This window comes from Pyrgilauda ruficollis, unplaced genomic scaffold (assembly GCF_017590135.1).
Source record: "Pyrgilauda ruficollis isolate IOZ18807 unplaced genomic scaffold, ASM1759013v1 scaffold19, whole genome shotgun sequence".
NCBI classification, from domain to species: domain Eukaryota; kingdom Metazoa; phylum Chordata; class Aves; order Passeriformes; family Passeridae; genus Pyrgilauda; species Pyrgilauda ruficollis.
Window position 1 is genome coordinate 3,583,898 of NW_024518095.1, and position 23,644 is coordinate 3,607,541.

The 23,644-nt window shown below is 35.6% G+C and overlaps 1 protein-coding gene across 3 annotated transcripts in view; it reads left to right on the forward strand.

Annotated features, from left to right (window-relative positions):
• The window catches only part of MON2 (MON2 homolog, regulator of endosome-to-Golgi trafficking), a 65,776-nt gene that overhangs the window by 36,567 nt on the left and 5,565 nt on the right, over window positions 1-23,644 (forward strand). The window contains exons 21-31 of one of the 3 annotated variants that reach the window (XM_041465483.1): window positions 1,680-1,790; window positions 2,453-2,628; window positions 5,846-6,008; window positions 6,520-6,813; window positions 7,538-7,736; window positions 9,069-9,697; window positions 12,630-12,773; window positions 13,296-13,313; window positions 13,580-13,708; window positions 15,561-15,751; window positions 22,475-22,535. In XM_041465483.1, coding sequence (XP_041321417.1) covers window positions 1,680-1,790; window positions 2,453-2,628; window positions 5,846-6,008; window positions 6,520-6,813; window positions 7,538-7,736; window positions 9,069-9,697; window positions 12,630-12,773; window positions 13,296-13,313; window positions 13,580-13,708; window positions 15,561-15,751; window positions 22,475-22,535 — 2,115 coding nt within the window. The remainder of the gene's footprint in view (window positions 1-1,679; window positions 1,791-2,452; window positions 2,629-5,845; window positions 6,009-6,519; window positions 6,814-7,537; window positions 7,737-9,068; window positions 9,698-12,629; window positions 12,774-13,295; window positions 13,314-13,579; window positions 13,709-15,560; window positions 15,752-22,474; window positions 22,536-23,644) is intronic. The other 2 variants (XM_041465484.1, XM_041465482.1) reach the window with 2 other exon arrangements.

Consider the following 23,644-nt stretch of genomic DNA (forward strand, 5'->3'; position numbering starts at 1 on the left):
ATTTTAACTTCAATGCGAAAAATATACTTTATGAAGGAAAAAAAACTTACATTTTGAATTGAAAATTAAAAACAGGTGATTGAATGTAACTGTAGTTTTAATTCTCCACACAAGTATAAAGGAGAATAAAATGTAAGAACAGGGCTTGTTTTAGACTGGGTAAAGGAGAAGACTTTTCTTCCTCATAATTCTGAATGTATCAGATACATCCTTAGCACCAGTGCATTGTTTCAACCAGTATCAAGGATTGGCCATGTCTTCTTATGGAAACCACATATTGTTTTATCTAGGAGAAAAAAATTAGGTACTTCTGGGTTTAAAGACTTAAAGCACAGACATCTCTTTCTCTTGTTTATTTTTTGCCCTACAAAGCAATAAGGTTCACCATCCACATCTTGAGACTGTTTTCATCTAGGAAGCAGTCTGTTTCAGTCTGTTACCCATGCAGTGCAGATAATCTGTCACTGTTTTGTAGGAAATACAGTTTTTGTAGGAAATACATTTTCTTTCAAAGTGTACTGCCTTATTTCCTTTTAAACCTAAGTTGTTGTGGTACGATAAGGAAGGAGGAAACATCAGGTATGATTCAATTAAACACAACCTGATGGAATAGCTTGTTCCCTGGTTCTGTAACTGGTCATCTGGACAGAATCAGAGCATGAAGTACTTCAAATTCTCTCTTTTTATTTTATAAGTTTTTAAAATGTAATTAAATCAGGAGAATGGCTATTTCTCGTCCACATTTTTAAACGTTAAGCTATCTCTTCTATGTTGTTCACCTTTTCAGTTTGGCTAGTGGTTGATAGGAGAATGATCCACCAATAAAAGGCATCAGCCTTCTTTATGATGCTGTCTTGGACTTGACTCTGGGTTCTCACACCATCAGAGCTAGGGCTGGAAGGGTGGGTGGGAATAAGTTTGGAGCAGTCAATGAAACTGTACACTTCCCATATTAGAGTGTGGGTAATGCATTAGGTATAGCACAGTTCATACTAGCTATCTAAGAAATGAATATGCACAATGTTTTTAATTTTTATATTCTAAAAAAACAATTAGAAAAGTTGTTAGGTTTAGAGACTTCAGAGACAAAGAGAAATGAATGTATGCATTTGAAACTTGAGTTTAAAAATGCTTGCTATTGTTTTGTCAAGTTTTTAAAATAATGGAGTGTGAGGTTTATTTTGTCTTTAATATGTAGTTACTTTTTGTATTTGAGAGCATAGAAGACTCTTCGTTGGCTACTGTCATGTTCCTCACTTGATTATGCTAAGCAGTGTGTGAAACTTCCAATTTTGTAGCTTTAGGATTAGTTAAACCTGAGAGTCCTAGGGATTTATTGAAGGGTTGTTTGGTGCTTTTTAATCAATCATTATGAGAATTAGCAGTTAGTTTATTCATTTTGGAAAATTGACTTACTTGAATTATATATGTAATTTTCATTATGTTTCCTTCTGTGTCTTTCACTGCTTCCTATTGCTTCCTTATTCAGAAGGTATGTCTATCCAAAAGATAAATTTATTTTTTTACTCTGAAGCCAAATTTTACCATTTAGAGATTTGTTGTATTATTCTTATACTAATCTATGTACATTCTAATATAATTAAAATACCAGTTTTTAATGTATTATATATCTTGGTTAAATAAAGGTGGCTTTAAACAAAACATTGGTGTGTTTTCAGGTCTGTCAGCATCCCAACTCCAGAATGAGAGAATGGGGAGCAGAAGCTTTAACTTCTCTCATTAAAGCAGGACTGACATTCAGACATGATCCTCCATTATCTCAAAACCAGGTAAAGTGTAAAAGCAGATGCTTTCCTCCTTCATTCCTAAAGCAACTTTGCTGTTGAGTATATAAAGTCTGTAGCTGTAACACTCAGATGTAACTATGGTGATCAACCACATGCATTCTAATAAACTATCCTCTTTCATTTTTCAAATACCTAAGAGTGATGCTTGCATATTATGTGCATTTCTTAGAACAAATTATGGGTCACCCCCATGAGTGCAAAACAATTCCAGAATGTTTAGTAGTATATATGTGATGCTGTGGCAGGTAAAAATGTGTTGCCTAACCTTCTAAATTACAGCTGTTCAATCAATTATTAATAAAACAGTCTAATATTTTTACTGAGACTCATTGGATATTCTTTCCATGGTCCCTTGAGGAGGAAGCTGAGTGTAGCCCTGCTGAGTGAGCATAAAGTTGCATGACACTTCTTATGCAACTTTGATAGCATCTGTAGCTGCTTCCTGAGGAACCTGGAGAACAGGAGCCAGGAAGGTAGATTTTCTGCAAAGACCCTTTATGGTCTGAATTTGAGCATTTAATGAGTGAGCTACTGAGTTAATTCAATGAAACTTTAATTTGTACTGTGTTTTCATTCATACATAAAAATACTTATGAATCAGTTAAATGCTAGCATCCTTAATTTGCTTTACTGTTTACTTTTAGAGGCTGCAGTTGCTTTTATTGAATCCACTAAAGGAGCTGTCAAACATTAGTCATCCTGATATCAGGATCAAGCAGTTGGAGTGTGTGCTACAGATTTTACAGAGTCAGGGTGACAGCTTAGGACCTGGTTGGCCATTGGTGCTTGGAGTCATGGGGGCAATCCAAAGTGATCAGGGGTAAGTGGTGGAAATAAAATTTTAAACTCATGCAAGATAAGAACAGTAGAAAAAATTCTGCTTGTATTTTTTTTACTTTAACAGCCACTTCAATAATCATAGTTTCATTGTACTTTTTTGCTTGTGAAAAATTTTACTCAACAAAAATACACTTTTTAATTATTCTTAAAGCACACTTTATTTTACTGAATTAATCTTCAAAAAGACCAGAATATTATTCCACTCTACTTTCTCCTGTACTCAGCAGGCAGTATACACTGAGGAGTACTCAGTGTGCCATTGCATTTGATCTTGACCATCTGGTGGACACGTCTCTGGTGCTTGCCAATACTTCTGTGTGAATCAGCTCTTGCTCAGTTTATCTATTGCTTCCTTTTCTTCTTAAATCTTCTAGTAGTCTCTGGTGTGTGTTTTCTTCTGATAGTTCTCTCTTTTTCTTGAAGTCTTCCTACCTAAATGCTTGCTGGTAGCAGAAGGATGGAAGATTATTTACTGGCTGTGGGTGAATCCCTTGACTTACACAATTGACTCTGTTGCCAGCAGAGGTGGACTTGTTCTCTGCCCACAAGGGAAAGTGAGAGATGAAATTGCAATGAGGATTTTTGAAATGAGCAATGAATTGAACATCTGCCTTTGTAGCTGTAAGCACCAAGAATTATACCCACACACTCAAACGATATTTATTGCTTTTTAGGTGTTAGTCAAGACTAGCAGCAGGATAGGTCATCCTATAACTCCAGTGTCAGTAGAATTCTCCTTGGCACAGCTCTCCTTTTGCCTCGCCTTAGCTTTAGTCTTCTGGTCATATAAAACCTAAAGCCCCTTTAAATGCTTGAAGGATTTTGCTCTTGGACCAGTATTGTTTGCACTGTCAGTATTACCTACCAAAATTCCCAAGGATTTTGCATTCTTGGTTGTGAGGATCCTCTTTTTTGTAATTAAGCTTCCTTTGGTAGTTGTTGTTTCCACACTTGGTGCTATGTGTTCCTGCATGCCTTTTGATTTTCACTCTTGTTAGTGATGGATGAGAACCACCACAAATTCCTTCTCAAGACAGTCTTTGGATCCCATTAAATCTCAAACCCATATTTCACTGGCCGATATCTCAGGATGTTACTAACATCTTGTGTGATATCTTGGTCTCTGCCTGCAAAGTATATGGAATAATCTACTTCAACTATGTAGCACTGTTTGACCACATCATATTAAGTAGAGTAGGAAAAAATAAAGCAGGCCTCCTTTTCCTTGAGAATGAACTTAATTTCTCACCTAAGTTACAGCTGTGAATACAAGATGCAGATGCTGTTATTGTACTTTAAATATTAACTTACTGACCACAAGACTTTATTCACAAGTGTCTTCCCTCTGATCAGTGAACATCCTGGATTCCAGGATAGAAGTCCATTTACCTTCCTGGAGGACTGCTTTCCAGGCTTTTATAAATATAAAAAGCATTAATATAAATACAGACAATGCTGTTTTGATAACCAAAACGCATACTTTGGGCACTTCTGGATTGTACAGTAGAATCCTGCCAAACAAAAGGAAGCCTGTCTTCGAAGACTTTTTCAGTGGAAAACCTCTGTTTATTTTAAGCATAGATAAAGCCCTACACAATCTTAAGATTTCTCACTGAGGTTAAGTTTCTTCTACTTATAGTTACCTTTTCATGGTCACCTGTAACACCAAGGACAGCTCCACAATTTGAAGAGCTGTATCACTGTTAGTACTTGCATGAGGGACTTTAAAACCTTTCTTCATGCGCATAGTAGTGTGGGACCTTAATTTGGAAAAACTGTTCTGAATTTGTTCTTGCAGCCTTGCATTTGAAGTTTAGAAAGTCAGGTTACTTTTGCATTAGCTCAGTACTTCAGAATGAGTAGTGGAACTATACTTAGATTCCCTGCCTCCTTCTCTTTTCTCTTAGAGTCCTTGAAGGTCACATACCTCTGAAACTGTGTACTGGAGGGGGAACTGCATCAGTTTTGTGTCTGTTTCACTTTATAGGCTCCTCTAATGAGTATGGGGGAAAGTATTGTGTGAGTCTATCCTCCATCAGTATAGTAATGAGAAATACTTTGATCTTACATGGTAGGATGGATGTTTGTCTGCAATATTCATCATATCAGAGAATTATTAGTTATACCATTACTGTCCATGTGAAGTTTCTTGTGTATTCCTCTGGTTTCTACATCATGTTACTATACAGAGGAAATGACCCACGTCTGATTTTGATTTTGGATTAATTAAAAAAAAATCATTTGTAATTCTGGAATAGGTAACTGACATGTCTATAGTCTGAAATTTGTTCCCAGGATGTGTATCCTGAAGGACATGAAGTTTCTGTATTACAAAGCTTTGAAGTTATTTCTGTTGTACATTAAACATTGAAAAAACCCTGCAGTGAAATTTAAATGCAGCTTCCCTATTTTTGTTACCTAACTCCACCACTCCTTTTTATTCCTTCATTTTGTCTCTTACTGAACAAGACTTTAGTTGTAAATGGCCTTGCTGCTTCTGAGAACTCCTTGCAAACCTTTTCTGTACTATATTTTTATGTTTGTATTCAGAATCTAATTCTGAAGGCAAAGTAATTATTAAGGATCTATTTAAGGGTAAATATTTTGAAAAGTTTTTGTCTGTACAATGTAGTACTGAAGCAAATAAGACTGCGATTATATAAGTGTGCATCTTTCCTAAGAAATAAAAACAAATTTTGCTCATGTGTTTGGCATACTTAAGGTAATTCTAGCTGCTGATACGAGAAACTCTTCAGAACAGCTTGCTCTTTGGAAGATTATAATTTTTAAATTAAGCTTGGTTTGTTTTGGTTTTTTTTTTTTCCATTGTGGCTTTTTTCTAATGTTCTGGCTAACATATATGAACTAACAAGCCTTAGAACTCTAGAACAGAGAAATGGACTTCACTATGGAAAATTAGCTAAGGACCACTGGAAAGTCTGAACTTCCAACTCCACTAGGTAGTTAACATGGACTAAGCTAGTTCATCAGAATTTTAAGCTTCAACTTAAAATTATATCTCAAAAACCCATTTAAAGTGGTGCAAATTCTTCTCAAAAGCATTAATTTCATTTTTTTCTTTTTGTATTTAATAATGCTATCTCATGAGGTATTGTATACAAAATATTTCCATGCTCTTGAAGAAATGTGAAATGAGTGTGTGTGTGTGCTTTGTTTTTATTTTGTTTTTTTTTAAGAGAGTCCTTAATACGGACTGCATTCCAGTGTCTTCAGCTGGTTGTGACCGACTTCCTTCCTACAATGCCATGTACTTGTCTGCAGATAGTTGTTGAAGTTGCAGGAAGCTTTGGACTTCACAATCAAGAGCTAAATATTAGCTTAACTTCAATTGGTTTGCTGGTGAGTTTTGTATTAACCTACAGTGATGCTGCTTCTGGCTTTCACTTTTGCTTTTCTTTTTTAATGAAAACGTATCTGTAGCCAGTTACACAAATGAAAACCGCAGGATAGCTTTTTGGGTTCTAACTGAACTCCCATGGTGTCATTTGGAATCATAGGTAAATTGAGTGAACACACCTTTAATCTCCATGATTCCTGCCTTACTAAAAGAAATAGTATTGCATTGTAAGCATGTTCATCAGTATCTTATTTTTAATACATTTTTTTACAAAAAATGTATTAAAATGATGAATTCATTCTTCATAACAGAAACCTAAAAGCTGAGAAAGAAGAGTAATGTTTGGACCTTGCAATATTTATGTGCTGATCTTATTTCACCAGCGTAGGGAAATTAATATCTTGATGTACTTTGCAAAATACTGTGTGAAAATAAGAGACAATTTATTCCATGAACATTAAAGCATTACCCTATTTTTATTGTACAACACCATATGTCTTATTTATTTTGTAGTGGAATATTTCAGATTATTTTTTCCAAAGAGGGGAAATAATTGAAAAGGAGCTAAACAAAGAAGAAGCAGTGTTGCAGAAACAGGCAGAAGAAAAGGGGGTGTTGCTGAACAGACCTTTCCATCCTGCATCACCATTTGACTGTCTTTGGTTATGCCTGTATGCCAAACTTGGAGAACTGTGTGTGGATCCCCGACCTGCAGTTAGAAAGAGTGCTGGGCAGACACTGTTTTCTACTATTGGTGCTCATGGAACTTTACTGCAACATTCAACGTGGCACACAGTAATATGGAAGGTATGATGTGTAAGCTTCCTCTGAAGGTTTTGTAAAGAGCATTTGCATTTTATTATCCATTGACCACTATCACTTAGACAATTTATTAAGACTTAAAAGATAACATAAGGTGGCAGAAATCTAGTCTCTTGGGTTTTGGGAATGTTTTTTTACACTTTGTCTTCTCTGGCCTTTAAAGCCTCTTCTAAAATACAATTTTAAGATCCTAATAATTTATTTTTGACTCAGGAGTTTGATAAAAAGATGGTGTCCTTCCTACAAGAATGACTTATCTTTTGTGTGAAAAGGGAGATGTTTGAGGGTCATGTGACTGGGCTGATCTGGTATTAAATGAGGCCTTGCTTTGCATTCTGTTTTGGATCTATCAAATGCTGTGTTCTAAGTCGCAATCATGTTTGCTGTGCTTTATGGAAACTTTAGGCTATATTTGAGCCTGCCTGTTGTACCTGTGAAGTGTCTGAGATCCACTGGTTTTGGTGTTCTCTTGGTGCTGACACCTCTTCTTTGTGGGTTTGAGTGTCCTATTTCCAGCCCTTCTCAAGCAGCCATCAGTTGACTGATTGTTAATCTTGACTGCTGGGGAGACTGTTTAGAACAAGGGAATGTTCAGGGTGACATAGTGATGGAAAGGATAATGAAAGAATTACTGGTTTTTGTTGGTTTGCTATGAATGCAACTATGTTATTTGAAAAGTTGCATTTTTCCTCTTTTCTGGCTATTACAGGTTTTATTTCACCTGTTGGATAGGGTTCGAGAATCTTCTACAACAGCTGACAAAGAGAAGATTGAATCAGGAGGAGGCAACATTCTCATTCATCATTCAAGGGATACAGCTGAGAAACAGTGGGCTGAGACATGGGTATTAACATTGGCTGGAGTTGCAAGGATATTTAACACTAGGAGATACTTACTGCAGCCTCTAGGTAAAATTTGTAGATATTAAAAGACACAATTATAAACTTCCTGCTTTTGTATGTTCTTTTCAGTTAATGTACAGGGCAAGAAGCTTAATCTTAGCTCAGAAATGTTTTTTGTTGTGTCACCTCAAATGTTATGAGAATTACAGAGTTATTTGATGCTTCATAGAGCCAAAAATTGTAACTACAGAGTTCTCTTCTGTATCACACTACTTGAGATTAAATCTCAGTAGTCACAATTGAGTCCCAGTTCTGGGTGCTAAATAGCTTTAAATTATAGTAGACTGATAACAATAATACTTTGTCTTTTCTTTGTTCTTGTCAGAACATGCTTTTCCTTTTATCTGCCTAAGGAAATGCAACACTTGCCTGGAACTCTTCTGTGGCATCAGTGTGTCAAATTTAACAGTACTCTGAGAACATAAAGAGAACTTACCTGTAAAGTCAGTGGAGTATTGAACATTTACATTGTTCAGCTGTATGTAGTAATATTTTACTGTAGCTTGGTAATTTCTACAAGGAAGAAGTGCAAAAGGAATAGAGAATGTATAGCTCATAAAGAAAAGTTCTTGTTAGATTAATCTACCTTCAGCATCTTATAGTATGCAATTAATGTATATTAACTGGTTATAAGTTGTGTTGTATTTAATTTTGGTCATTTGTGATACAGGTATCAACATATTAACAGCTAATAAGTGTATCAGTCATTTGCAGAAATGTGGTAGAATTTAGGCTATATTAAACTTGAGTTAAAACTGAATAAAAAAAATTAGAACTACTTTAATTATTCAAACCCTGTAATTAGTAATATAGAAAATTGAAGGTTAAGGCTAAATTTAATGAAAAACTCAAATGCCTCGAAATCTTTCCACAGTACAGTTATCAGAGCATTTTAAAATCTATTCTTTATAAATGCATTGGATGAGTAATTGCATTAATTTGACCCTTAATTCCTTGTGTGGGCTTAACCCTTCTTGAAATCAACAGGCATCTGGTATGTTTAAGAATAAATCTGGTTTACTATACTGAATGTATAAAATGTATTTTATTGGTATGTGATGTGGTATGTGATTTTTTTGCTAGAAAATTTAGCATGAACATAGGTATATTGTTTCATTCTTCATATTTATGTGTTTCTCTGTCACATTCATTCTTTCAGTTTATGGTTGAACTGATATAAAAGTCATTCAGGTGGCCACCTAATCTCTTGAAATTTCTGTGTTTTAGACTAACTAAAGTACATGAGCAGCCTTTTAGAGAGGGAAGGCGGGTGGAAATGGGAATAGGAAGCAAGTTCCAAATTGATTTTTTTTCCCTTCCTCTCTCTTTTTTCAATAGGAGACTTTTCCCAAGCCTGGGATGTTCTTCTTGATCATATCCAGTCAGCAGCACTTAGCAAAAATAATGAAGTTTCCTTGGCTGCTCTGAAAAGCTTCCAGGAAATCCTACAAATTGTTTCTCCAGTTCGAGATTCTGAGAAGCCTGAGACACCACCTGCCATCAATGTTTCTGTACCTTTGGTGGTAGGGACAGCTACTGCCACTAGTCTGGGCAGATCATTCATGAGAACTGACTCCATAGGAGAAAGAATAGGAAGATATAATGGATCTGAACCTCCTGTAATAACAGATGAAATTGAAGATTTGAATCTTTGGTGGGCAGCCTGGAACAGCTGGTATAGGATTGGATCAGAAAGTACAAGACCTCCCATTACTTGTGATAAATTGACTTTCATTCCCAGCCAGCCTTTTCTTACAGCTTTAATTCAAATATTCCCAGCTCTTTACCAACACATCAAAACTGGTTTCAGCATGGATGATCTCCAAAAGCTGGGTGTCATTTTGCACGGTGCTGTTTCAGTTCCAATCAGTTCAGATGCTTCCCCTTTCATCCTTCCATCTTACACTGAAGCAGTTCTGACAAGTTTACAGGAAGCAGTGCTTACAGCTTTAGATGTTTTACAAAAGGTAATAATGCAACTTCTAGTGTGTGAAAGGTAAACTACAGTATGTGCTGCTTCTACTCTGTAGAACTATAATGGGGTGATTTAAACATGATTTTAAAAATTATTTATAATTGCACAGTGTGTTGTATTTTAACAATCAGGTCTCCATTCCTGCTGCAAAGTAGATGCTCTGCATTGAAAGGAATGGTGTAATCTTTATGAAATGTGGTTTTGCTTGATTGCAGAAGAGCCTTAAGTGTTGTGCTGTGTTTGTAGCCATTCACATGTCCATCTAATACTGAAGTACTGTTGATGTTGATACTGAAGGTTTGTACATGGAGATGGAGGAACAGTCCCACAAACAGTGTTCCATATGATGTCCAGGTGCTGCCATGAACAGTCTAGAAAGAACAGGGATTATGAGAACTTACAGTTTACACAAAACATAAAATATAGAAGATTCTCTGGCAGATTATCTACATTCTTGCCTCTTATTAATCAGTTATTTAAGGAAAATGCTGCATCTCTGCTTAATAAATTCTTACTATAGAACTCATGTTCAGAGAGCACCCTTTATGCAAGTAAATCTATAAACAACAAATGAGGGTGCTCTTTCTCTGGAAGCGAAAAAAAAAAATAGTACTGCTTGCTTCTTTTTTCTTGCAGTTGTAAAATACCTCCTTGCAAAATTCAGTGCTCATTCACAAAACTTATTTATTCAAAAGAAGCAGAGTTGATAATGAATTAAATAATGCTTTTATATTCAGCACTACTTTAAAAAAAACACCACGCCAAAAAAACAAACTTACTTGGGAAATGCCAGAATTAAAATATCCACATGACCTGACTTCCTTCCCTTTGGGCTTTCACGTTATGACTAGTTTGCTTAACTGTGTGGCCATATATCCCCTGCTGCTGCTGTCAGGATCCTGCCCCATTTAGCTCATGGAACACTTGGTGGCTGCCAAATGAACAGCAATTCAGTGTCTTTTCTCTTTTTCTTAGTGTGAACTGATTAATCTCAAACATATGCAAGCAAGGTAGAATAATTACCTTGCAGCCATTCCTTTAGCTGATGGTTTTAACAAATATTCATTAATGTATTTTGAAAACAGAGGTATAAGAATAGCATCATAAAAAGGCTTGTGTTGGAAGGAGCCTTAAAGATCATCTAGTTCCAACCACCTCTGCCATGGAAATGCTGTGGAGTGAATTATTTTTTAAATTTCAATTCAGTTTGCTTGGATAGAAGTTGGTATTGAATCTCAGTTTTGTATATACGTGTTTAAATAACATGAAGTTTTAAAACCAGTCATGTCTACATTTTCATCCTTTTCCAGTCAGGCTTGACCCATTTTTATTCTCCCTTTTCCAGCAGGTCAGTCTAACCCAAATCCTGTTTTTTTCCCATTTGATCAGTCCATTTATTTATCTCAAATTTTTCTGGATTTTAGTCTTCTTATCCAGATGATCTTAGTTTCCATAGGCAGCAGGCATTAGGGCTTTTCAAAGAAGGGGTTACCGAAGTTCTTAACATGAGGGAAAACTGCACATTATTATAGTCTTGTTCTTGTCAAGATGTTTTAGCTGAAGGTTTCTAAACAATAACAAAAGCAATAACTCTAATGAGAAAGGGAGACATCTCCCCTTCCCCACTCCCATTTTCAGTGGGTTACCATGGCAGTTACAAGCCTTTGCAAAACAGGCTTCCATAAGATGGTACCTGAAACCTCCTATCCCACCTATAGTTATGTTACTAACACAACAGCACTGAAGTCCCTAAAAACATGAAAGTATTCTTGGACATCAGTAAGTTCTGTGAAGTTGTGTGATTGCTCCTCTTGGCTCTATAAACACCATACATGTGTTTATAGAGCCAAGTTCACATGGCAAGGCAGCCAGCCAGTGCTGCTGTGAAGCAAAGGCCACGAGTCAGATGGTTTTGCTTTAGGCCAGAGTACCTTCTTCCTCTCTTGAATTCAATTGATACTCTCAGGAGTACACTCAGAAAGCATTAAAGCAGGAGTACACAGTGGAAGCATTAAAGAAGAGTATGTAAATATTTGCAATCTTTGAAACAAAACATTTCTCTGTGTTTGCGTGTAGGATCAGGTTCTTTGCTGATACAGGAAGACTTGGGTCAGTTCTGATTTTCTCTGAAGTCGTGGAACAACTTTGCAGTTTGAATAGCATGAAAAAACCTAAAATTTTTCAGACTGAACCCTGACTAGTTTCATAAATGCATTTTATCATGTGACTCTACTAACAAAGGACAAATTGCAACTCAAGAACATGGGAATGGAAGGAAGCTTTGCATCTCTTTTCAGGCTTCCATATGTTGAGCCCATTTTTCACCCTTTGGTTTGTTCTTTGTTCTTTTTATTTCTCATTAGAACTCATCTTCTAGTCTTTTACTGCTGTAGTATAGGGGGGTTTGAGGTTTTTTGGTAGTGTAAGTACACTGTTCCTGAAATGTTTTCCATTTTAAAGCAAGATTATGAGTTTTAGCTATGCCAAACCATATAATTCTCATTTCTACTCCTCTATATAAGACACTCTTTTAACTACTTTTTGAAGCCTTCTCTCATTTACTTCTCAGATTTAAATGTTTATTGAAGTAGAACTTAAAGATGTGGCTGAAATCTATATACAAGGCTTATATAAGACTTATTTTACTTATGAGTCAACTTTTCTTCACAAACTCTGCTTTATCTTTTATTGGATGAGATAGCTGCATGTACTGAACTATATATGCCCAGGTATTTGCAACTTTATTTACTTCAATAAAATAACCAAATGTAATTTCCTTCAACTCTTGGAACTATACACGATCTTTCATACAGCATGACTCTTGTATAGGGGAGTTTTCTGTAGGAGTTCCTTGTACTGATGCAGGTGTTAGAGCAAAAACTCAAGAAATATATATTAAAATTCTTTATTTTCTTTTGATAAAGGCTATATGTGTGGGCTCAGAAGGTATGCAGATAATGTATCCTGCAATCTTTGACCAACTACTGGCCTTTGTAGAATTTTCCTGCAAGCCTCCACAGTATGGACAGTTGGAAACAAAGCACATTGCAAATGCAAAGTATAATCAGGTAATCAGTTAGAAATCTCACTTGTTTCACTTGGCTGGTTAATCCAATTCAGCTTCAGCTATAGGTTGTCCAGCAAGATGCATTTATTCAATCTGTAAAAACTTAACTGCATGTTGCGTAATAAGGTTTTTTTTACATGCTTTTGTTATCTTCTTTTACTCCCTTTGCATTTTTCTTTGCTTTTATACTTCATATTCCTTCATGTAGGAAAGGTCTGGCTTGAACACCAGACAAATGTGTCTGAATTTGTACATGAATTAATCTAAAATAATTTGTCCTACAAGAGATACTAAATTTAACACAGAGACATAATTTTGAATGGAGAAAATTCCCTCAAGCTGCAGATTTTTGAATTGCACGTGCTGTAAAGAAATGGAACGTGTTGAGTAATTCTTTTTATCTGTGTACACTGCTGTTCACTAAGCATGAGCATCTGATTCAGTGTAATCAAAGAGGTAACCATTATGTATGTATTAATTCTTCTTATTCTGTTTGTCCTGCAACACAATGGAATCACACTAGATACAACTATTTGCACCGGTGAGTTAAATTTCCTTAAAGATTGTCCTAATGTAGTTGTCTTGCTTAGACTGCAACATTTCTCCTACTTAAATGTACTTTACTTCAATGTAGAGTACAATTTCATAGCCAGACTATACTGTATTTGCAGTTTTGTGGCTTGGACCATATACTTAGCAAACATTGCATGCATTAAACTGAGAGTTCAGTGCAAAACATACACTTTCTGCTCCTTAATTAAAATGTTTTCACACATAATTTAGTAAGTTACTAATTCCTTTTCCTAGGCGGAATGGGTGGCATTGAATTACGTACCGTTTGCAGAGAGATCATTGGAAGTTGTGGTGGACTTGTACCAAAAGACAGCTTGCCACAAAGCTGTGGTAACAGAGAAGGTTCTTCAGAACATTATTAAGGTAAAAGTTTGACCTGCGTGCGCTCTGAATTTAATGAGCTTATATTGAAATTCATGAGTTTTATTTTTGGCTAGTGTCAACAAACACTTCCTGGGAAGCTTCAAGGTGTAGTAAACAGATTGTTATTTTATGAAGATGAGCAGCAGGGAATAATTGCTATTTATTAGTCTATTTGTACTGTTCTTAGCTGTGTAATGTCAACATCAGTATTTCAGTGTTATGATAAAAATTTACAAACGTGTTAGGCCACAAAATGTACATCTTTGAAAGTGTTGTGCACCTGAGTGTGGTAAGTAGGTGCCTTAGTAAGTATGGCATTGAAGGCCAAAGCCCAGTTTCTGTAGACTAGCATTAAAACTTCGGGGGTGTATGCTCTGTTACTTTTGATTTGCTTTTAGTGACTTCATGTGTCAATGCAGCTCTGAAATATTACCTAATATACCTTATAATACATAAAAAATGTTGCTAATATACCTTTAAAGTGGAATTGTCAAATGCTTAACTTTTTTTGACCATTCCATTTCAGCAAAAAATTTTAGTAAATAATAGAAGTAATATTTTCCAGAAGTCTGGAAAATAAGAATGTGTCTGACCTGGCTTGTTTGCAATGACTTGGCTGACATCAGGATTTTCCTGTATAGAAATTCAGAAAATTGAATGTGTTTAAAACAGGTGATATTGTTTGAAATCTGTTATGAACATATTTGTGTTTCAAAGTTAACGCAGTTGTTTTCCACTTCCATTTGAATGGGATTGGAGAAACTGATAGAATACCACTTTTTTGTAACATTTGCAGTTCATAACAATGTGATCTATTGGGATATATGAAAATGCTTTTAAATTTATTTTTCATGTCTCTGAAGTCCATGTTGATTTTGGAATTAGATTTGACACATATAAGCAGCAGAAAAAAAAGTTCTGTTTATCTCTAGGGTTAGATTCTAGCTGTCATAATTTTTTGCCATAGAGAGTTAATTATAATCTTTCCTCCTTTTGCTTTCCTCAAATCAGAGACTGCACTAAAGGCATGGGGGGCATACATATAGTACCGGAATTTAGTCACTATGTATTTGAAATGTCAAGTAAATAATTGGTTTTCCAAGATAACTTACTATCAGGTTCTAAAGTTTGACTAACAATACTAAAAAGAGTGCCTGTAAATCTAAATAGTTCATATGGCTAATGTTTTAAAATTTATTAATTACTTTTTTATAGATACTGAAGATGACTTTCTGTCTAAAATAGTTAAGTTTTGCTGTGCTTTCATCTGCTTTACATTTCAGTTGTACTGTAGCCTTTATCTTAGAATTTCACTAACTGTTCTTACTTTCAAATTTCATGTGGTTTAACAGTCAGTAATGACCAGATTTCTTCCAGTGTTTATGTTCCAGTGTTTAAAGTTCAACTTTACTAGGAAAAGTTAAAATGCAATTTTTAAGGCTTTTTTTTTCTTTACTGTACAAGCACTTGGGATGACTTTATAGGGACTGAATTCCCCAGAATTACACTCATGATAACAGACTGCCTGTGTTAGGAAAGCCCATTAGCAGAAATGGTGGGTGGCAATACAGAAAAACAAAATTAGTATGTGATTTCATAGTGTAAATGATAATGGATCAATTCTGACTTCTAACCTTTTATTTGGCTACAGACTTGTGCTTTAGCCAGCTGGTTTATGATAAATCATGTTCAGAATTGCATTTGTGAAAGGCCATCTCATATACTAGCAGAAAAGGTAGGGATTGTGTATTGCCATCAATGACAGTGTCCTCTGAGATCTTGTCCAGAAACTTGCTGTAATCTTAGATTTGTCTGAGCAGCTAGAAATTTTGTTTTGACTTTCATTTTGCAGACACTTAGAATACCTCTTAGTCTGAAGTACTCGTGTCCCTCTGAAAGCACATGGAAGCTAGCTGTGTCCTCTCTTCTCAAAGTTCTCTCCATTGGACTACCTGTTGCAAGGCAGCATGCATCTTCTGGAAAATTTGACAGTATGTGGCCAGAGCTAGCAAATACTTTTGAAGACTTTTTATTCACAAAAAGGTAAACACAACTTTATTGTTTTTTATTTTTAAAGGAAAATATTCATAAGTAATTTGTTCACTATATGTGTCAGTAGAGCTATTTGATATATGAAAATTGGTTACCTCATCCCCATCATTCATTAAAATAATCTGCCTACTTCAAAAAGCTCTACTTTTCAAAAGTAGTAAAAAAAGCTTCAATCAAAAGGTGAAGTGTAAGAGCAAGAAAGAGCTCAGCTGAACTCTCATTATACAGCATAGTCTTTCTGAACAGGACAGGGAGCTCTGTATGGACTTTCAAGAACATTTACTATAGATTTGATAAAGATTTGCTGATATGTATACAATTAGTTCCTTTCTTCACTTTGAACAGAGTTGCACTGATATTTTTCTAATTAACAGCATTAACTATATGTATTTGTCCTGAGTTCCATCTTGAAATACTCCACTTACTGTGAATTTTTGAAAATTATTTAGTACACTGCTGTTCACTTAGAAGCCCACAGTTATATTGTATTTGTTTCTACCTAAGATAAATTGACTGCACTTTAATAATTAACCGCATTTTATTTATGATACTCTTTGAAAAGTGTAGCTAAATAGTCATATTTATGACTATAAAGATGGATAGGTTCCTCTCAAGAATGGAACACATTCTCAGTCTACAATGGGCAGGCTGAGAAAGTCCAGAAGTGAAAAGTAGTAATGATCAGAGACAGACTAATCATGGAATCATAGAATGGTTTGAGTTGGAAAGGCCCTTAAAGATCATCTAGTTCCAAACAGCCTGCCATGGGCAGGACACCCTCCACTAGACCACCTTGCTCAGATCCCCATCCAGCCTGGCTTTGGATCTATTTGTTCAAACAAAAGACTATAACATCAGCAAAACATTGTAAATTTTCAGAATATAATAAAAACTTGCTTCAGAGAAGAATTTTTTTGTCCCTTGGCAATGGGTAAAAATGTGTTTCAGTACAGCAAAGATTTTCTAGGTTAGACACTAAGGGAACCTTTTACTCTAAGGAAGTTTAAGTATTCTAGATAATTGCTTAGGAGTGGTATGGAATTTCCATCTTCTGTAAACATCTGTGGGCAAGCATCTTTTAGGAGTACTTTAAGTATATCTAATAGTGTTTTAGAATAAAGAACAAGGTGGAACATGAAAAATATAATTCCCTGATTTTCAGTAACAAATAAATCTTTCTTTTTAACAGAAAACAGTGAAGTTGTTCAGTGCCTTTCACTAATCTGCTGTGTGTTTAGTTTTGAAACACACAAAAGTCAGCAGCCAAACACAGCTGTATTTACTAATGATGAATAAATACCAGCTTGCCCAAAACAAACAAGCAAACAAACAAAAAAAAAAAAACCAATGAAAATTTATTTTAGAGACACATCCATTAGTGGAAATGTGTAATAATGAATGGATTTGGAATATCATCAATAGGATTACATGGCAAACCAGTGAAAAACCTTCCTATTTTTTTGCATTTACTTGAAAGAAAATTCTATTAAGTAGCAGGACCTTAGAACAGAAAAGGTCATCCATTATGGCATAAAAGGCACTTTGATCATCCAAGTTTTTATTTTATAATTCACTGTTTCTTTAATGTAAAATAATCTTTGTAGTATCTTGCTTGGTTTTCTTTTCAGCTGCAGTTAGTATTCTTGCTTCCATTCTGAGACAGGCGGTCCATGTCAGTTAGCACCCTATAATCTATGTCGGTGTTGGGTGTACTGAATTCAAATTAAGGTTTTTCAGGTTATTGTGGAAGAATGTATGTTCACTTAAAAGTTGCGTTGGAAATACATATTACTGTTTGTTGTAATTTAATTATTCCTAAATATTTGCAAAGCAAATTAAACATTTCCGTTTTGCATGTTCTTAGCTGAACAAGACTAGTACTGCTACGGTTTCCTGGTATTGATTGTTCATAAATTCAGGGAAGCAAAATTATCCCAGCTCTTTAGTTCAGAATAATCCACTATCATCTACATGACTTTTTGGCCATATCTGTTTGTCTATAACAAATATGTTTAATTTACAGTGAGCGATTTATACTTTACTTGAATATTATTTAAAACATAGAAATTTCATCTTAATATGTTGCTTGCTAGAAACTATTACTCTTTATGCTAATTCTAATACCTTTTGTCATTTGTCATGTATGGACAAATATTCTCTGGAGTTAGAAGAAAAAAATAGTACTTGAGTGAATATTTATGATGCCTTACGATGTCTGTCTTGACTTAAGTCTGGTTTTGCCTCTTTAGCAACCAGAGTGTATACCATAATTTAACATACAAAATGTGTTTTAGAGAAAATTTTTTCATCCTAATTAAAGATGTCTTTAAAAAAGTGTAGGAAACTTTGTTTTTCACTTAGAAACTTTAAAGTTTGGATTAATTTAAAGCACTAAAAATAGGCTGGTATATTGTAGAACCACATGGCTACAGCAAGATAATTTGACCTGTTAGTATAATTAATGGCCACTATCATTACACTTTCCAGGCTTGTTGTGAATAGATTCATTTTGATTATGTAGTTGTATTTTGTGTGGCTACAGAATGTCTGGGGTTGGGTTTTTTTTACCTCCCTAGTGTTCATGTTTTTCCAAATAGCAGTTTGCCTTCCAAGTGTCTGGCTGTCCTACATACAGTTAGAGCCTTGTCCCTTGGTATCTTTAGGATAGGTAGATAGACTTTCTGTTCTCTCTATCAGCCTGAGCCTTGTGTTCCTAAAATACATTAAAGCTGAAAAGGGAATACATCTTCCTCATGCCACTAGTCAGGACAATTAGTAATAGCAGTCATTTCTCCTTTTCTTCATCCTCCTCGTTCTCCTCCTCCTCCCCATATTGTTACTGAAGCATATCTCTCCTGCTGTGATGCAAAGAGGGCTCTAGAGATAGCTGTGGAAGTTCCCCTCATTGAGGTAATTCTCTTCTGATTTCCTTTGCTAAAATCTTTCTGCACTCTGAGCAAGATGCTATGAGACCCCTGGCAAGTAAGGCAACCTGTCCTTTTCGATTTGAAATTTGCTAAATTATGTCTTCTAGTGGTTTATAATTGCAGTTTACTTAGTCTCTTAAATTTGTAGTTGTTCCACTTGTAAGGAAATTGAATTCAGAATTTTCAAATTTAGTGTGTTCTTTCAATTTTTTTGGTAATTCTAATAGAAAACATACGCTAATCATAGTGGTGCCTTATTCCAGGGTAATTTGAGAGAATCTATTCACTGTTTTGAAAATAACAGCTAAAAATTATTGCTGAGTTGACATGCATGTCATCCTTCAGGTTGCAGGGGAAGGCAGTGAGAATGTACTTTCCCACTATCCATATTAACCCTTTATTTAAGGACAGCTAGGTGGTATAGAACTGGTTTTGGTGTGTTTCCTGATTTATTTATATTAGCAATGAGTTGTGTTTTTTAAAATTCTGGAACTACTTGGATTTTTGTCCGTAACACCAAATCAATTAACCAAGCCTCAGCTGAGAAGAGGAGAGTGGTTCTAGTTAGATTTGTGACTTGTAAACGTGAATTGGTTTTAGTAACCCTACTGAACCTGTCCAAGTGGCTTTACTGCAGCTGTGAGTCAGGTCATCTCTGGTGGCTTTCCAACTTGCAAATGTGTCACGCAGGACAGGGAGATGATGAAGTTAGGTGCAGGAGTGTACAAGTCTTACTAAGGCCGGCATGGATTGAAAAAGTTCTGAAACACAAAGAATTCGGGAAATGCAGTTCAGTTGACTCCCCAAGAGGCTGACAGTGAGACAGAGTAACCCCATTACTGCATTATCTGGATTTTTAGCATTCTCTAACATGTCACCCCTTGTGACAGGAATGGTTAGATATATACCGTTAGACGTGAATGCGGTTAGAACTGAAAATCCACTTTCTTATGCTGGCATTCTGTAATTTTTCCTAAGCTCTTTGTTTCAATGAAACTGGAATGTTATGTCACAAAACCCCCTTCCTTTTCTTCCTTCAGTCTTGATACATTTTCATACTCCACACTTTCCACTATTCAGTGTTCTAGATCTTCTGTGTTGTTGTCTGTCGAGGCAATATGCAAAGGTAAATGGCTTCCTTTTGTACCTCCTCTTCAAACCTTTATTCTCCAAGCCTGACTTAGCACTGCTGGGATGGTTCTAAATATGAAACATCTGCATCTCTGTAAGACTCACAAAAGCCTTAATGCAGTCAGTCTTCCTAGCAACACTGCATAACAGATTTGATTCGTTTTTTTCCTTTAGCTTTCATTAAAATATGCCAGTGCACATTGCCTTATTTTTTTATGCATGTTCTCCAGGTTTCTACCTGGCTGAGCATTGGGTAGAAAAATAAAATTATTTTACTGGTATTCTAAATTTTTAGCCAATGTTTCAAACATTTTTCTAATCTAACTTGTAACACTTCTAGTCACCATGGTCCTAGAAATCATATGTGTTGATAGTTTGATATTGCTTCTGGCATTGAAACTGAGTTGGCACTGATTAGACAAGAGGCCACTGTAGTTTGAACCCTTAAACTAAAGCTCTGTGAATAGCTGAATTTAAAATAGTGAACCTCCTCAGCATGGTCCCACCTCTGTCTTTTGGATAGGAACAGAATTTCAAGCCAGCTATGGGGCTAAATGAGAGGGGATACTCATGTTTAAAAAGTACAAAGCACAGCAGAAATGGTCACTGCAGCTTTCTACAACAAGAAATTTCAAATATAGCCAGGAGAACCCAGGTAAATGAAAAAGGAAAATGTTACTGTCAGAGCATTAGTGCCTTCCAAGACAGAAGTTTCAGCTTTTTAAAAAAAAATGTTTAGAGCAAACTACAGCTGAGGCGACTCAATAATCTTGATTTTTGTCATAAATCAAGACGACATTTAAAATTAATATATTTCATATAACTTAATTTACACAAAATTGTCTTCCAGTAAGAAGCTGGTGTGTTTATTATTTCATATTGTTCTTCTTTCCCAGAGGCTTTCATAGAAGCATGTCAAGCCATTATATACAACAGAATTCACCAAATATGTGTGTGCATATATATATAATTTATTAGAGCAGAAGTCTATGCTCACATGAGGGAATTAAATCAATACTTTCCCAAAAGATGCTTCTGAGCAGAGTGCTGTGCACAGCAGGACTCTGGGTGCTTGTTAGGTCTTTGCTCTTGGCACTGAAGCCCTCCCTGTTCAGTGGGCAGGGGCTGGGAGCTCTGTACTGAGGCAAGTTGCTGCATCACACTCTTATCTTTCCTGGCTCCTGACCCTCCAGTACGGTTTGGATATGTTGTGCCAGAACAGCCAAGCGTTTGGGCCCCAGATAGATGTATCCACATAGACAAAAATCTATTTACTTGGGAATAATTCACTACATGAACAAATATGTACCATAATCTGTAGTAGGTAAGGTATGGATCACTGGGCAGAAAAGCCTGAACATTTCTCTAAGTAAACCTCAGTTCATAAAGTGAGTCATAAATTAGAAAGTGTCAGATTGAAATCTTCCCATGTATTTCAACATGACCTGCGCTTCTATGCATCGTAATAGCTTAAATTATTGTTGAAAGGTTTTGCATACTTAACAACTCTGTGTGTTAGAAAAGCTACTGATTGAACAGCTATTTAATATTTTATTTTATTCTGTGTTTTCAGCATAAAATTCCAAACTTCCTGACTCCCTAATACACAACCCTAATTTACTAATACTAATTTATTATAGTAATAAATACTATAATTTAATATTTTATTCTTTGTGTATTTTCTAGTCATACATGTAACACGTCCGTTTGATAGATAAAGTGATCTAGACTTTATCTGCATAAAGTTTCTTTGAGGAGCAGAGATATATTTATTTTTCAAGCAGAAACATTGGTACATACATAAAACATTCCTAATTGTCAAAACTGAAAATTAGCTGTAGATGTGGAGACTGATTTTCAGTGTGTTATGCTAAGTATTCAGAAGATGGGGGAAAAAAAAATTCTATCTCAGAAAAATCTTATTCATCTTTGTCAGCAATATACAGGAGCACTGGAAGAAAAAATCACGCAAAACAAAACACCTGTCAGCTAAACTAATCAGATTTGAATGAGATTTCAAAACCTTCAAGATTCTTCAACTTTCATTACAATTGGCAATGGGACAGAGGAGGCAGGCCCAGATGAGTACCCTTATGAGGACAGGATTGGCCCAGGCCCACAGCCCTGTCCTGGGCAGCTGCCTTGCCTGTGAGCCTGTGCTTAACTCTGAACTACCCACCACAGGATCTGTTGAATCACTTCTGGACATTTAATCTGAAAATAAATACATATATATTTTTAATGGAAGGACTCCAAAAAGCTATAAATTTCTTCAAAACTATTGTTTGTAACATGGATTTTTCTTTTAATAAAATTACATAACAATGAGGACAAATGCATCATTTCAGTTAGAAGGGGAAAAGGACATGGTAATACCCCATTAATGAAAAATGTTTCATTAATGTAGAACAAAATGTAAAATTAAAAAAAATTTTTCAAGATGTACCATTGAACTCAAAAGTATTTTTCTGGCATAGTGAGTGAAAAGACTAGGTTTCTCAAAGCGCCCATCCGACCTTATCTTGTGATCATTAATCATTGCCATACAATAGTACCAACCTGATGCATGTAATAACTGTAAATGTAATACACTTTCCCATACTTATCTCCTTACACGTTGTAAATTTAAAGTATAACGCAGTATGTTTATTTTTAGTACACCTCCTGATAATCTCTCAATTCAAGAATTTCAGAAGAATGAGAGTATTGATGTTGAGGTAAGAAGCCTAAAACAAATAATACTGTTAAAATTAACGAGTTAGTGACATTCACAAGTTGCCTTTTGTTCTGAAATAATTTCTTGAAAAGTTACCCTTTCATTACATTTTCTGTGATAATGTTTTCATTTTTGAAAACAAGACAGGAAATTCATAGATCCAGAATTCAGCTGCTTCAGGGTGATGCAAAAAATAGGAAGTGGGATGCCAAAAATTACTTCTTGTCATCTCAACTTCAAAACAATATAGACTTGCTGAAACAGAATGCGTTTCTGCCTCTAACTCATTATGTATCCTTATTTATTGCTGTTGCTGAGCATTTACACTGATAATTGTAGACCACCGAGAAACCAGAAATGAATGCCTTCTCTGTTGAGGGGGCGGTCAGCAAAAAGCAATTTTTTCTTAGACATTGCTGCCCTTAAGATGTGTTCTCTATACTGAGAAGCTTTGGCATAAATGAAGAAGTTATGTGTAGTTTGTGCAGCACAGGGATCGCTGTGTGTTTGATTGCATAAGGCTGAAGAAAATTAGGAGAAGATGGTATCTGAAGTAAGGAGGGACTTCTTTCGCTCCAGGGCAAAATAATGTGGCAGAACAGAGATTAGGAGCACAAAGCAAAAGGAGTTGCAGAGAAGACATGGCACTAGTGGTTTCTGTGGTTTCATCACCTGTCATCTTTCCAGAGGAGAGGCTGGGACACAGAAATATCTGGATGGAAAGTGAAAGTGGTTCTGCCTGCAGTGAGCAGAATTCTCAAATCTAATGCATTAATTTATGGAGATCTAAACCCATTTTGTTCCTGAATGGGAGCATCAAGACAAGGATAGAGAGCATTTCTGTTAATGTGTATTGCCTTAAGCTCGTTTAGATAATTAACACACTTGTTCTGCTTTGCAGATATCACATTTTTAGGGATGAGTATGTGTGTTAATGTTATAGAGAGAATATTGAATTGGGGTGGAGGGAGAGAGAGATTCCTGATGTTAGATTTAGATCTTCTCTTTTCAAAACCATAAATTCAACTTGAATAATATACTTCAAATGTAATTTGAAATCTGATCAGAAACTCTGGCAGAAGTGGCAGGGGAAAGGATTTTATTTCAAGT